Raw genomic sequence first — 12,135 nt, forward strand, 5'->3', positions numbered from 1 at the left:
GCTGTGTGGAGATTTCTGGACCTACTAAACATAGAGCTTCCACAGGATCCAGCAATTCCACTCCTAGGTATTTACCCAAAGAACACAGAAACATCAATTCCAAAGAACACCTGCACCCCTATGTTTATAGCAGCACTATTTACAATAGCTAAGCTTTGGAAACAGCCCAAATGCCCAAAAATAGATGACTGGATCAAGAAGATGTGGTACATATATACCATGGAATATTACTCAGCATTCAAAAAAGATGAACACATGCAATTTGCAGCAACATGGATGGCGCTGGAAGGGATCATGCTCAGTGAAATAAGCCAAAAAGAAAAAGAAAAATACTGGATGGTCTCATTCATAGCAGGAATCTAGAAAACTTAAATAAGGGACCAGGAAAATGAATATAAGAAAGTGAAAATCAAAATCAACAAAAACTATGAACCAGAGACACTTTTTGGGGGGGTGGGGGCGGGAGGGGAGGGATTGGGGTCAGAATGGGGGGATTGCAATTGTATGGGGAATATAAAAATAAAATTTATTAATTAAAAAAAAAATAGGAAATTGTTTCAATGCATCTGAATGGATTTTTAATTTTTCTCCACTAATACCTGGGAAGAGAAGCTACATTTCTTTTTTTCATATTATATATCCTATTATATGCTACTCATGCTTTTGAAATTTAGTTAAAACACTCAAGAAGGAAGAAGTTTTAATGAATGTTAGTACTAAAAAAGCCTAGATATGACACAATAACCAGTTTTGGGTTTGTTCAAATTTGAGAGCTTGAATTGGCTTGTGGATAGGTTGGATATGCTGTTAAATGTTTATATAATCAGGGATGTGTACATAAACAAGATATTTTAGCATAAATTAAATTATTCTATAGGGTAATATGTACCTACCTAACATCTTTTGCAATCTGCTGGTCTCTTCTTTTTCTGGGAATATTGTTATACTAAAAAAAAAAAAGTAACCCAGTACTGAAATGCAAGTGAAGTTGACATTTTACATAATCTGTGTCCCTGTCTGTCTTTTAATATTAACTTGATTTTTAATTTTTCTTCTCTTTATGTTACAGAAGAAGATGCTAGTTGACTAAAAGAAAGAATGAGAAATTAAGGGCATTTTATGAAGAGTTAAAATCTTATTTTTTAAACCACTGATTAAAAAAATAATGTACATGAATATGGTTCACAAATTCATTAAGAATGTTAGCTGTAGGGCCTCCCTAGTGGCGCAAGGTTAAGCATCGCACTATGAAGCAATCCGCAGCCTCTGCAGCATGAGTCGATCCCCGGCCGGCCAGGGAGCAACCCACATGGCACAGACCTCTCCTGTCTCGCCCATTGCTCCCCTCGCAGTGTATTTCTGTCCGTCTGCTCCCCGCTTTGTCTCTGGTGAATCCTCTCACCACCCCCTCCTGCATCTCTGGCCTGTACCCCAGCTCTTGTATGCATAAATAAAAATAAATCTTAAAAAAAATGTTAGCTGTAATAATACATTATACATAGGATAACTTGACATCACCTTCAACAAACTAACCATGACCTTAATCATTTACTACTACTGTAGTCATGTCATACAGATGTCCAGTCAAAACAAGCATGTTTAAATGTAGTGAGAGGAAGAATAAATCTTTGAGTGTTAGTGTTTTTTTTCTGAAACATCCAAACAAATCATATATAAATAATTCAACTGGAAATAATATGCTGGAAAATTTTTAATCACTCAGTAAATCTAAGGGTCAATACCAGTTTATATGTGAAATATAAAAAGCACAAACCACTTTATATGTGAAATAAAATAATATGCAATAAGTCTTCCTGGCTATTGAATCTCTCCTAGAATAGTGATTTCTATTACTGTTGTCTTAATTACTAACAAGCAACTGAAAAATGGCATATTGGAAGAACTTCAAACTACTGCAAAGTTTGTGGTTTTCCCTGCCACCTGGGTGTTTCTCCATTACCAATAAACCAAGAATTATCCTTCAGTGCCCCATCTTCAAGAGTTTCCTAAAGTTAAAAAGTAATGCTGGTCACTTTCAGTATCTCAAAATTTATTCCATCAGGTCTTCTAATTTTACTAATTGAGAAACAAGCCTGAAAAGGTAAGAAACTTAATCCAGTTACACGGTAGTGGCAGAGCAGGACGCAGTGCAGAAAACCTGACAGAAGCACATCTCTGCATCATCATACTCTCTACATGGGCCCAAACCATATGGCAGAAAATAGAAGCTTCTTACATTATGGTTACAATAACCTCAAAATTAGAACCATGCTGTCCTAATATATTACTTATAATAGTCATTAGCAGAAACATTCACTTGGTACATGTAGTTTAGCTAAAAAAAAAAAAAAATACCAAAAACACTTGTGATTAAATAAAACTTACAAGAACAGTATTAAACAAACTTATTTTTGGATGTAAACTATCTGAAAGAACATCTGAATTCTTTCATCATCATCAAGAGAGAAATCCAGCATCAATTAACTCTTATCTACTTTAAAGTGAAGAATTAAACACAAAATTACCTTTGAAGGTTTCAAGTTCCTTCCTGTAGGGGAAAAAAAAGAACCAGAAAATGTATATTTAAAATAATTTCTTCCGAATGGATACTTCTAGATTAGGTTAAAATTTTTTATACTTTAAAGGCCCAGAGTGATATTTCTGGATGCTTACTTATGAAGTATACTTCACTGAAACTACCAATACAATTAGCCTAAAGCTATTATTTCATTTTCCTGTTATTACTCTATTAAATGCTAAAAAAAAAAAAAAAACCTCTACTGAAATTTAGCTATTAAGATACTGCAACACTTACAAGAAAGTACTGAAAATTTTAAGATATAAAACTAAGCTATTTATACAAGATGGTTCTTATGTAAAAAGACCTGAATAATTATCCCACCATTGTTAAGTATTATTTACTAGGTTCTCAGGATCTTTAAAAATTATTCAGGGGGCCTCCCCTGGTGGCACAAGGGGTTGAGCGCCACACCATGAAGCCTCTGCAGCGTCGGTTCGATCCTGGCCGGCCAGCGAGGGTCCCACATAGCGAAGCAGACCTCTCCTGTCTCGCCCACTGCTCCCCTCAGCAGTGTATTTCATCAGTCTGCCTGCTCTGTTCCCTACTCTGCCTCTGGTGAATCCTCTCACCCTCCCGCGCATCTAGCCTGAACCCCAGTTCTTGTATAAATAAATAAATCTTTTAAAAAAATATTCAGGATAGGAACAGCTATGCCCCATTTTTTAAATGAAAACGAAAAGCACATATCAAAGGACTGAAGTTCTTGGCTCATCCTGATGCAAAAGAGCCACAGTCTCCAGAAAATCCTGTTTTGCAGTTTTGTCAGTCAATTGCAGTTTTGTCAGTCAGTTTTGTCAGAAATACAAAGTTTCCCGAGAACGCAGAGGATAAATAGATGAACAATCATAAAATAAAAAACATTTTTTTGACAAGTCAGTTGTTTTCAGCTATACCTTCATAATTTTGTCATTATGTATTATTCTCATCACAGGACTAAGAAAAAATAATTTTGAGCACGTAAGTTTATTTAATAATGTCTTGTCATCCCACTGCAAATATGGGACATGTATCTTTAATTTGAACTCTAGATTTTACGAAAAATCTAGAGATATTTTGATTTCTCCAGCCAGTATCCCACACTATTAATTACAATACCCTTATGTTCTAAAATAGTTGACTATAATTAACAGTTGGTAGGGAGGACTGGCAAGCTGCCTACTGAAAGGACAAACAGATAATATTCTTGTAACAGCCAAGTGAAGGTTCTTAAATCAGATGGTCATCTCAGTCATCTTTTTCTAAAAATACCAACTCCTCATAATAGTGCTCCAGCACCACAGTTCATTAACCAAGGAGGAGAATGTTATTTTCAATCTTTTCAAAAAACATGCAATTGTTTCTCTTTAGTCAATAGTTAAACTTCATTCTGAAAAGATTAACTATACAAATTAAATATCTCTAAAATCTACCTTATATCCCAATAACAGAATAAAAGTTGAAATACCTACAGAAAAGTAACATGAGCCATAAGAGAACATCTTGAAAAAAACACCTTCAATTTACTTCTCTCTGAGGCCACCAATGGTTGGAAGAGATGACAGAACACTCAGTTCAATATTATAATGAGTAATTCTTTTCTATGATTACAAGACCTCTTAGTATATTTAGAGAGCTTCTGCTTTTGGGCTTTCAGATTTTGTAAAAATGAACAAAATTTCTAAAAGGCACTTCCTTTTAAAAGGCTGAAAATTGAATAATTTTATAGACAATGTTCTTCCACGATTCTCAACCCCCAAATACCAATAACCATAAAAACAAAAAATTCAGCATCTATTTTATTAATGAACAATTGCCCAGTTGAGGAAAGATGCCTTTCCTAGGATGGATATCCTTTACTTATAGACTATCATGACCACCCCACAACTATTAATCAAATTGATAAGAAACTCCCTTTTAGACTGTAAATTATTTCTGTACCCAATTTCCAAAAAAGAAGACTTAGGCGGTGGTGGTAGAGAGAAGTGATTTTAAAGAAAGAATCAGAATAACGGCACTTTTAAAGTACTGATAAAATTGTAGCACTGAAAGCCTTGAAAATTTCCTAATTTTTCGGGTGGATGCCACCATCTGATTGAGGTAATAAGTCCTGGAGATGCAGGAGATACATGACAAGGGATCAAGAGGCATGTCAAGCTCATGTGACAATGAAAGCGAAGGCATGGAGGTCACAGGATGCATGTTCTATGCAGGAAAGAGCAAGTGTATCAGAACAGCTGGCTGAATGAAGAGAAAGTAGTTGGAGATAAGGTTAAAAAGGTAGAGAGTTCAGAAAGGATCTGGTTTTATTTTTAGCAAGAGAATAACATGAACAAAACTGTGCTTTAAGAAGAACATTCTAGCCCTGATGGATAGATGTGCTGACAAGGGGGAGAATAAGAGCAGGTAGTACTTAGGAGACGATTAGAGGAGCTTGAAGAGCAGCTAATTAGTGCCTGGCAAGAGCGGCGTAAGCAGCAACGGCAATGAGCAGGAACTCAGTTTGAAAAATTCCACAAAGAAGACGCTATAGTCCACGACAATGGATTAAATGGGTAAAGGGAGGAAGAGGATGAGGACATTACACAGGAGGGGTCAAGTCTGGATCACTGGCAGCAAGGTGAATTCATCAACAATAGAAAACTTAGAAACAGGCAAAAGGGGTTAAGTCTCAGCACTATTAAGCTATTCGCAGCCACTGTAGAACAAGTTTGATCCCTGGCCAGGGAGCAGCCCACATGGTGCAGCAGACCTCTCTTGACTCGCCCGCTGCTCCCCTCAGTAGTGTATTTCAGTCAGTCTGCCTGTTCTATTCCCCACTCTGTCTCTAGTGAATCCTCTCACCCCCCACACCTCTGGCCTGCACCCCAGCTCTTGTATGCATAAATAAATAAATCTTTAGAAAAAAGACAACTCAGAAGCAGACTTGGAGGGCAGTGTGCATGAATTCAGTTGGAAATCAAAATAATCTGGAAGGGTAGAAACCTGAGGCTGCTGATTGAAAAGACATGATTTTCATTCCCTGCTTAGTTCCTACAGATTTCTACTCCCTCACCTCCCATTCAGTCTTAAAGCTATTCCAATTTGGCATAATCAAGGCCACTAAAGATCACCGTGCTGCCAACCACAATGGTTACCTCTCCTTATCATCTGAATCCCTCATCAGTATTTGAAACAACTGGAGATTGCTTGAGAAAGTTCCCTCCAGCTTTTCTCCTCCTTTCTTGTTACTATCTTTTGCTAGCTTTTCTCCCTCTTCCAGACCACTTAAGAGTTTCATTCTAGGGGTTTTTTTCTCTCCTTACTTTACATTCTCTCACAAGGCAATTTCATCTAAATGTGTACCCTCAAACATGCGGATTTCCTAATAGAAAGCTCCTATCTTGATGTTCTCCTTGAGCTCTGTGCAACTGCTATTTAATAGCTATTCTCAAAAGTCAGGTGGATTTTTCAAACATTTGCACATCAGCCTATTCTTCCTTTGGTCTTCCATCCAGTTCCCATTAATAGCATTACCAAGGTCCTCAAGCTGCAGTTTCTCCATTTCCCTTGCTCTCCACATCCACTCCATCAATAAATCCTGTCAACAGTATCTTTTTTAATAAGATTTATTTATTTATGCATACAAGAACTGGGGTACAGGCCAGAGGTGTGGGGGGTGAGAGGATTCACCAGAGACAGAGTGGGGAGCAGAACAGGCAGACTGACTGAAAATACACTGCTGAAGGGAACAGCAGGCGAGACAGGAGAGGTCTGCTGGGCCATGTGGGTAGCTCCCTGGCTGGGGATAGAACTCATGCTGAGGTGGCTGCGGATAGCTTCAAAGTGCTGCACTTAACCCCTTGAGCCACCAGGGAGGCCCTGTCAATTGTATCTTGAAACATATCCTAAATTCTTCTTTCTCTCCATCATCACTGCCATCGACCTTGTATAAATAACCATTTTCTTATATCAAAACTAATCCTTGTTGAGTTCAATATTTCATTCAATAAAAATGTATTGAGATTCAGACTTAGAATTTATAAATAGGAATGAGAATAATGCTAGGTTGGGATACATATTCTATAACCTCAAGGAACTCTAGTGGGAGAGAGAAGTAAAGCAGCAATCAGAAATTGATGCTACAGAGTAGTGCTCTGGTAATGACATGCTGTGGATTCCCTGGAAATCAAGAGGAGGAAGCAACTCATACACTTGGTTTGGCAATAAAGGCCACCTTCAGGAGCCAGGGGGACAGTGTAAATGATATCGATGACAGGTAATATTTATTGAGGTAAATGTTACGGGTAACAACATGACAAATAATTTACTCGTAACCATAAGTCATGCTTCAGTTAAACAAATGAAAAAACACAGACAAGCAGGAAATAAGGTAAAGGCAATAATTAGTGGAAAAGTCTTCATTTTTTCCATGAAGATGTCCTTTACATCCAATTGTCTAAACGCCTATAGTACTTAATGCGCTCAGTGTTACACCACCTCAGTCATGGCCTCACACTGCAGTTACTTCTGTAGAGCTATCATCTGCACAGTTATAGTGCAGAGCTCCTGGAGTGCAGAGATCATGTCTCAACCACCCTGATCATCCACATGCACAGTCAGCTGCAATGGGCACTCAGCAAATCGTGATTATCAAGTACTGTGGCTGCAGAATGATTTACGAATACCTGCTTCCTCAAAGAAGCCCTTGCTGTAAGAGAATTTTATTCTTCATAAAAAAGTTTGGTCACATAATATCTCATTTGACATTGTTTGCCCACTTGCATTTTCACAAATACAAGTCTCTTATTTTTCAGTTCAATTTATTTTCAACAGGTCAAGTAAGTAAAAAGAACTGAAATACCTTCCTTTAGATTTTACCATATTTTGAAATTCACTCAATTCAGCAAATGCCTTTACAAAATTCAGCATAACAAATCCTGAAACTAAAACATTCGACAAATGACATGCTCAAAATCTAATAATATCTCTAAAGGGTAAAACTGCCATTTAATTGTTTATTCTTCAAGGGCATAATAAAAACCAGAAAAGCTTCACCTTAATAAGTAAATCTATGGAACATTGCAAGAAGCATATTACATTTGTATATGTATAGACATCAACACGATTAGACTCACTGATGCACACTTAACAGACTGGAACCACTGGATAAAATATCTCCAGGAACACAATCATCTCACAGATGGAAAACACTTTCTCTAAATATTAAGCTGCCTCTCCAGGACAAATTCATGATAAAAAGCTAACAGTGATTCTTTGACAAAATACCACATTCAAAATGCCAAATAAAAATAAACTAATACTTTTCTTCACATTTGAGAATGTATAGGACAAACTCAATCAGCAATGCTTCCCAAAATCCATCATAAGACCACCTACCACTCATTACTAAGTTGGCTGTTTCCCAGCTTTCTAGAGTTATGGCAATATGTATCTTTACAAGCTTGGTGGGTTTATGGCTGAAAGGGTAAAATGGATTGGGAGTAGTGTGGTGGGGACTTGCAGGGAGAAAGCTGCCTTCCAGCTGAATCTAACCTTTTTCAAAACTTATTCTGGAATTCTGTGTTATCATTAATTCCCTACACATATCCTGCCCAGGGAATATGTTTAACAAAAAGACATTTTTTAACATTTACTATAAAACAAAACCATTTGAAAAGCAGTTAAGTCATCATAAAAACTGCACTAAATACTCATCATGCTGTATATTTGAATTTAAAGATTTGGAGTTAAAAAATGGACTCCCAAAAAGATAATGAAGGTCTCAGAAATAGGCTGGTTGGTAGAAGCACCATTACATGTGGATTATATTCCCCCTAAACTTGCAAGAAAATTACCAAGTCAACACCTGTACCACTGACTTCACATGTGTGCAATCTTTAACATCCAAAAAGCAGTTCAAGGGTCAAATACAGCCTACTTTTATGGAAGGTGTAGCCCACATGAGATATTTTAGGCCCACCAGAACTCACCTATGTAGACTGTGAGTCTGTTAGATATCAAGTCATGTACATGAAACTCAGACCTACTCCAAAATTTCTGGGCAACATCTGGGTCCACCCAGTTTTGTGAAAGTACCTTTTTTGGGGAAACTGTTGAAAACTTAAGTTGAAAGCTATCATCATTGAAATAAACATGAAGTGAAACATGCTTTTGAAAACAACTTATGATCTCTTGAAACCAGGTCTGTTAAAGACCTTTATTCTCACTGATGCACCGAAACACTGTATTAGCTCAGGATAACTAATTGGTAATTTTTTATTATAAAATTATTAAAAGGACTCTAGTGTTTGTGTATTATTGATCTTTGATTTCTCTGTATGTGCATGCATGCAAATTCAAGGATTTCTATTTGGCCCTTTCTAATCTATACTGGCTCTTACTCACAGGTCATGGAACCAGTGGGAGGTTTTGTCAACTGCAAAGTGTATCCATCCTAATTATATACTTGGAAGTGGAGGGAATAACATCAGGAGTGGATCCACGGACTCATTAGACCCACTATGAGGGATTCCTCTAACCTGGGTTCATGGCAGCACTTTGGGTTCCCAGATGGCCAGTTCAAATCTTGTCCCTTAAATAGCTGAATCTAACTCTGGACTCTAAAATGCTTCTGCTTGTTCATTTCTGTATCAATAGCTTCCTTCTCTACAGATGACTGAACTTTTTATTTTAATTTTTTTAAAGATTTTTTTATTTATGCATACAATGGCTGGGGTGTAGGCCAGACGTGGGCAGGGTTGGGGGGGGGGGGAGGTGAGAGGATTCACCAGAGACAGAGTGGGGAGCAGAACAGACAGTTTGACTGAAATACACTGCTGAGGGGAGCAGCGGGTGAGACAGTAGAGGTCTGCTGTGCCATGTGGGTTGCAGCACGAACTCATGTTGCAGTGGCTGGTGATAGCTTGATAGCGTTGTCTTTAACCCCTGAACCATCAGGGAGGCCCTTTATTTTTTAAATTTTGAATTGGCTATTCAACACTCTGAAAAAGAACTGCCCTATCAGTGGTCTGTCGTTTCTCAGCATTCTACAGACCTGCTATACCACCTGAAATGGTATATATCCTTCCACGCATGGTGAGATTGTGGCTGGTAGTGTGGAAGATGGATTAAAGGGAAAAAACCATGCATCGTACATCTAACTGTATCCTGATCCAGAAGCACCACTACAGAGAAGCCTATTGCTTTTCTTTTCTTGGAGTCAGCAGTCACAAGAGCTTAATGGCCAACACCCTGAGAGAAGCAGGTTCTCCTTTTCATACTCCACAACATCCAAACCCAGTGTATGGACAGCTTTATGCACAGACAATACAATTTTAAGGACATAAACTTTTCAGTCAGAAAAACATTGTTCTGGTGTAGCTCTGCAGAGCTACACGTGTCCTAGCTCTACAGCTCCTGACAAATGACTTAATCTCTTCTTCTTCCTTTTTTTTGTTGGTAAAGAGCAGAATATAAGTACTCCAATGGTTACTATGAAAATCCTGAGGTAACTTAGACGAAGATTTAAGCACAGTGCATGCTATATAGTAAGTGCTCAGTAAATGCTATTGTTGCCTAATTAACATTAACATCAAAACAGAATTATCTTGAAGATAATGAAAACTCTTAATCATATCTACATTTTAGGGGGGAAATGAATACTCAGCCGCAATAAAAACAGACTGGGGGACAAGAGCATAGACAAGATTTATTGGGTGGATGTCACTATAATTGAGCTACAAATATGTGGGCTGGAACTTTAGGAAAGGACTAATTAAGACAGAAAGGCAAGAACATATTCAAGAAATATTGGACTAGAAACTGAGTCAAGATGGCAAGAGAAGAAGAAACTGATGATGATAACTCCCATGTTTTGGATAAATCTATAGAGGGTGATGACTCACTGAGACAGTAAATGGTCAAGTTTTGCTGTGGAAGATAATTCAGGGAATACTGCTCTTGAGATGTCTACAGGTATAGCCAAGTAGAGATGTCCAGATGACAACCGTTCTGAAGGTAAAAAGAGACCCAAATTTAAGACTTGATAATCATCACTGTATGGGTGGTAGATAAGGCAAGGAGATGGATGAACTTATTCAAGGAGGGTATGAAGAAGAGGCACCAGCAACCGAGAACAGAAGCCAAGAGAATACCAACATTAAAGCATCTGCAATGGAAACAAAAAAACTAATCTAAAGTAGAGGGAAAAAAAATTCAGATATTAGTGCTACAGAAGAATGGGCAGTTTCAAGAAATCAGTTTAAAAAACTATTGATTTGCAGGGAAATGCAAATCAAAACCACAATGAGATACCACCTTACACCAGTAAGACTGGCACACATTAAAAGAACTAGCAACAACAAATGTTGGCGAGGATGTGGTTAAAAAAGAACTCTCCTACACTGCTGGTGGGAGTGCAAACTGGCCCCACCACTATGGAAAGCTGTCTGGAGGTTCCTCAGTCTGCTAAAAATGGTGCTACCATAGGACCCGGCAATTCCACTCCCAAAGGACCAATTATACTCATTCAAAAGAACACCTGTACCCCTACGTTTACTGCAGCACTATTTACAATAGGTAAAACCTGGAAACAACCCAAATGCTCCAAAGTAGATGACTGGGTCAAGAAGATGCGGTATATATATACACAATGGAATATTACTCAGCATTCAAAGATAAAATCATGCCATTTGCAGCAATGTGGATAGAGCTAGAAGGAATTATGCTCGGTGAAATAAGCCAGAAGGAAAAATAAAAATATCAGATGGTTTCACTTATCACAGGAATGTAGGGGAACCAAAGAAGACATTGGTGTAAAAAAATAATAACAGTACAAAACACAACAGAGCAAAAAGAGACAATTATAAACCAGAGACATCCTGCAGGGGAGCAGGAGGGAGAGGGGTCAGAGGGAGGGAGGGAGGAGCACAGGGGACTGAGGTGATGGTGCATGGGGACCTTGGGGAAGGAAACTCTATAGGGACTACACCTGAGGGTGGGGGGAAGCAAATATTGTTTAAAAATGAACAATAATGAAAAAACAAATTTAAAAAACTATTTGATAACAGGCTTAGCTACCTAAAAAGCTAAGAAGTTAAAATATAGATTAAATATTTAAAGTGTACCATGGATGCTGTCCCTATTCGGTGTCTTATATAATTTTTCTTTATTAATATTTTAATTTTAGTGTGCCATTATCCTGTCCACCCATTTTAATTAACCAAGCTTTCTAAAAGTTTAAGAGGTAAAACTGTTTTAACTTCGCTTGAATCAATCCAATATTTGTATTATAATTTTGAAGGCTACTTTCTAAAAATCCATGTAAAAGCACAGGATATTGATATCAACTGATAAATTCTCAGATCTAAATGCATTAACCCTTGAGAGCTATATATATAAACTTCTATTTTATCTTCCTTAAAGAAGTTATGTGTTAGGGCCTCCCTCATGGTTTAAGGGGTTAAGTCTCAGCACTAAGAAGCTATCAGCAGCCACTCCAACATGAGTTTGATCCCCAGCCAGGGAGCTACCCACAGGGCACAGCAGACCTCTCCTGTCTCACCAGCTGCTCCCCTCAGCAGTGTATTTCAGTAGAT

At 37.8% G+C, this 12,135-nt stretch overlaps 1 protein-coding gene across 4 annotated transcripts in view; it reads right to left on the reverse strand.

Moving 5' to 3' along the window:
• Positions 1–12,135, reverse strand: part of DTNBP1 (dystrobrevin binding protein 1) — a 118,357-nt gene that overhangs the window by 54,111 nt on the left and 52,111 nt on the right. For 3 of the 4 annotated variants that reach the window (XM_054698325.1, XM_054698324.1, XM_054698326.1), the window contains exon 7: positions 2,526–2,548. The exons of the other annotated variant lie outside the window; for it this stretch is intronic. In XM_054698325.1, the coding sequence (XP_054554300.1) occupies positions 2,526–2,548 (23 nt within the window). The remainder of the gene's footprint in view (positions 1–2,525; positions 2,549–12,135) is intronic. 4 annotated transcript variants of the gene reach the window in all.

Source organism: Talpa occidentalis, unplaced genomic scaffold (assembly GCF_014898055.3).
Source record: "Talpa occidentalis isolate TD23 unplaced genomic scaffold, MPIMG_talOcc4v2.1 talOcc4.2, whole genome shotgun sequence".
NCBI lineage: Eukaryota > Metazoa > Chordata > Mammalia > Eulipotyphla > Talpidae > Talpa > Talpa occidentalis.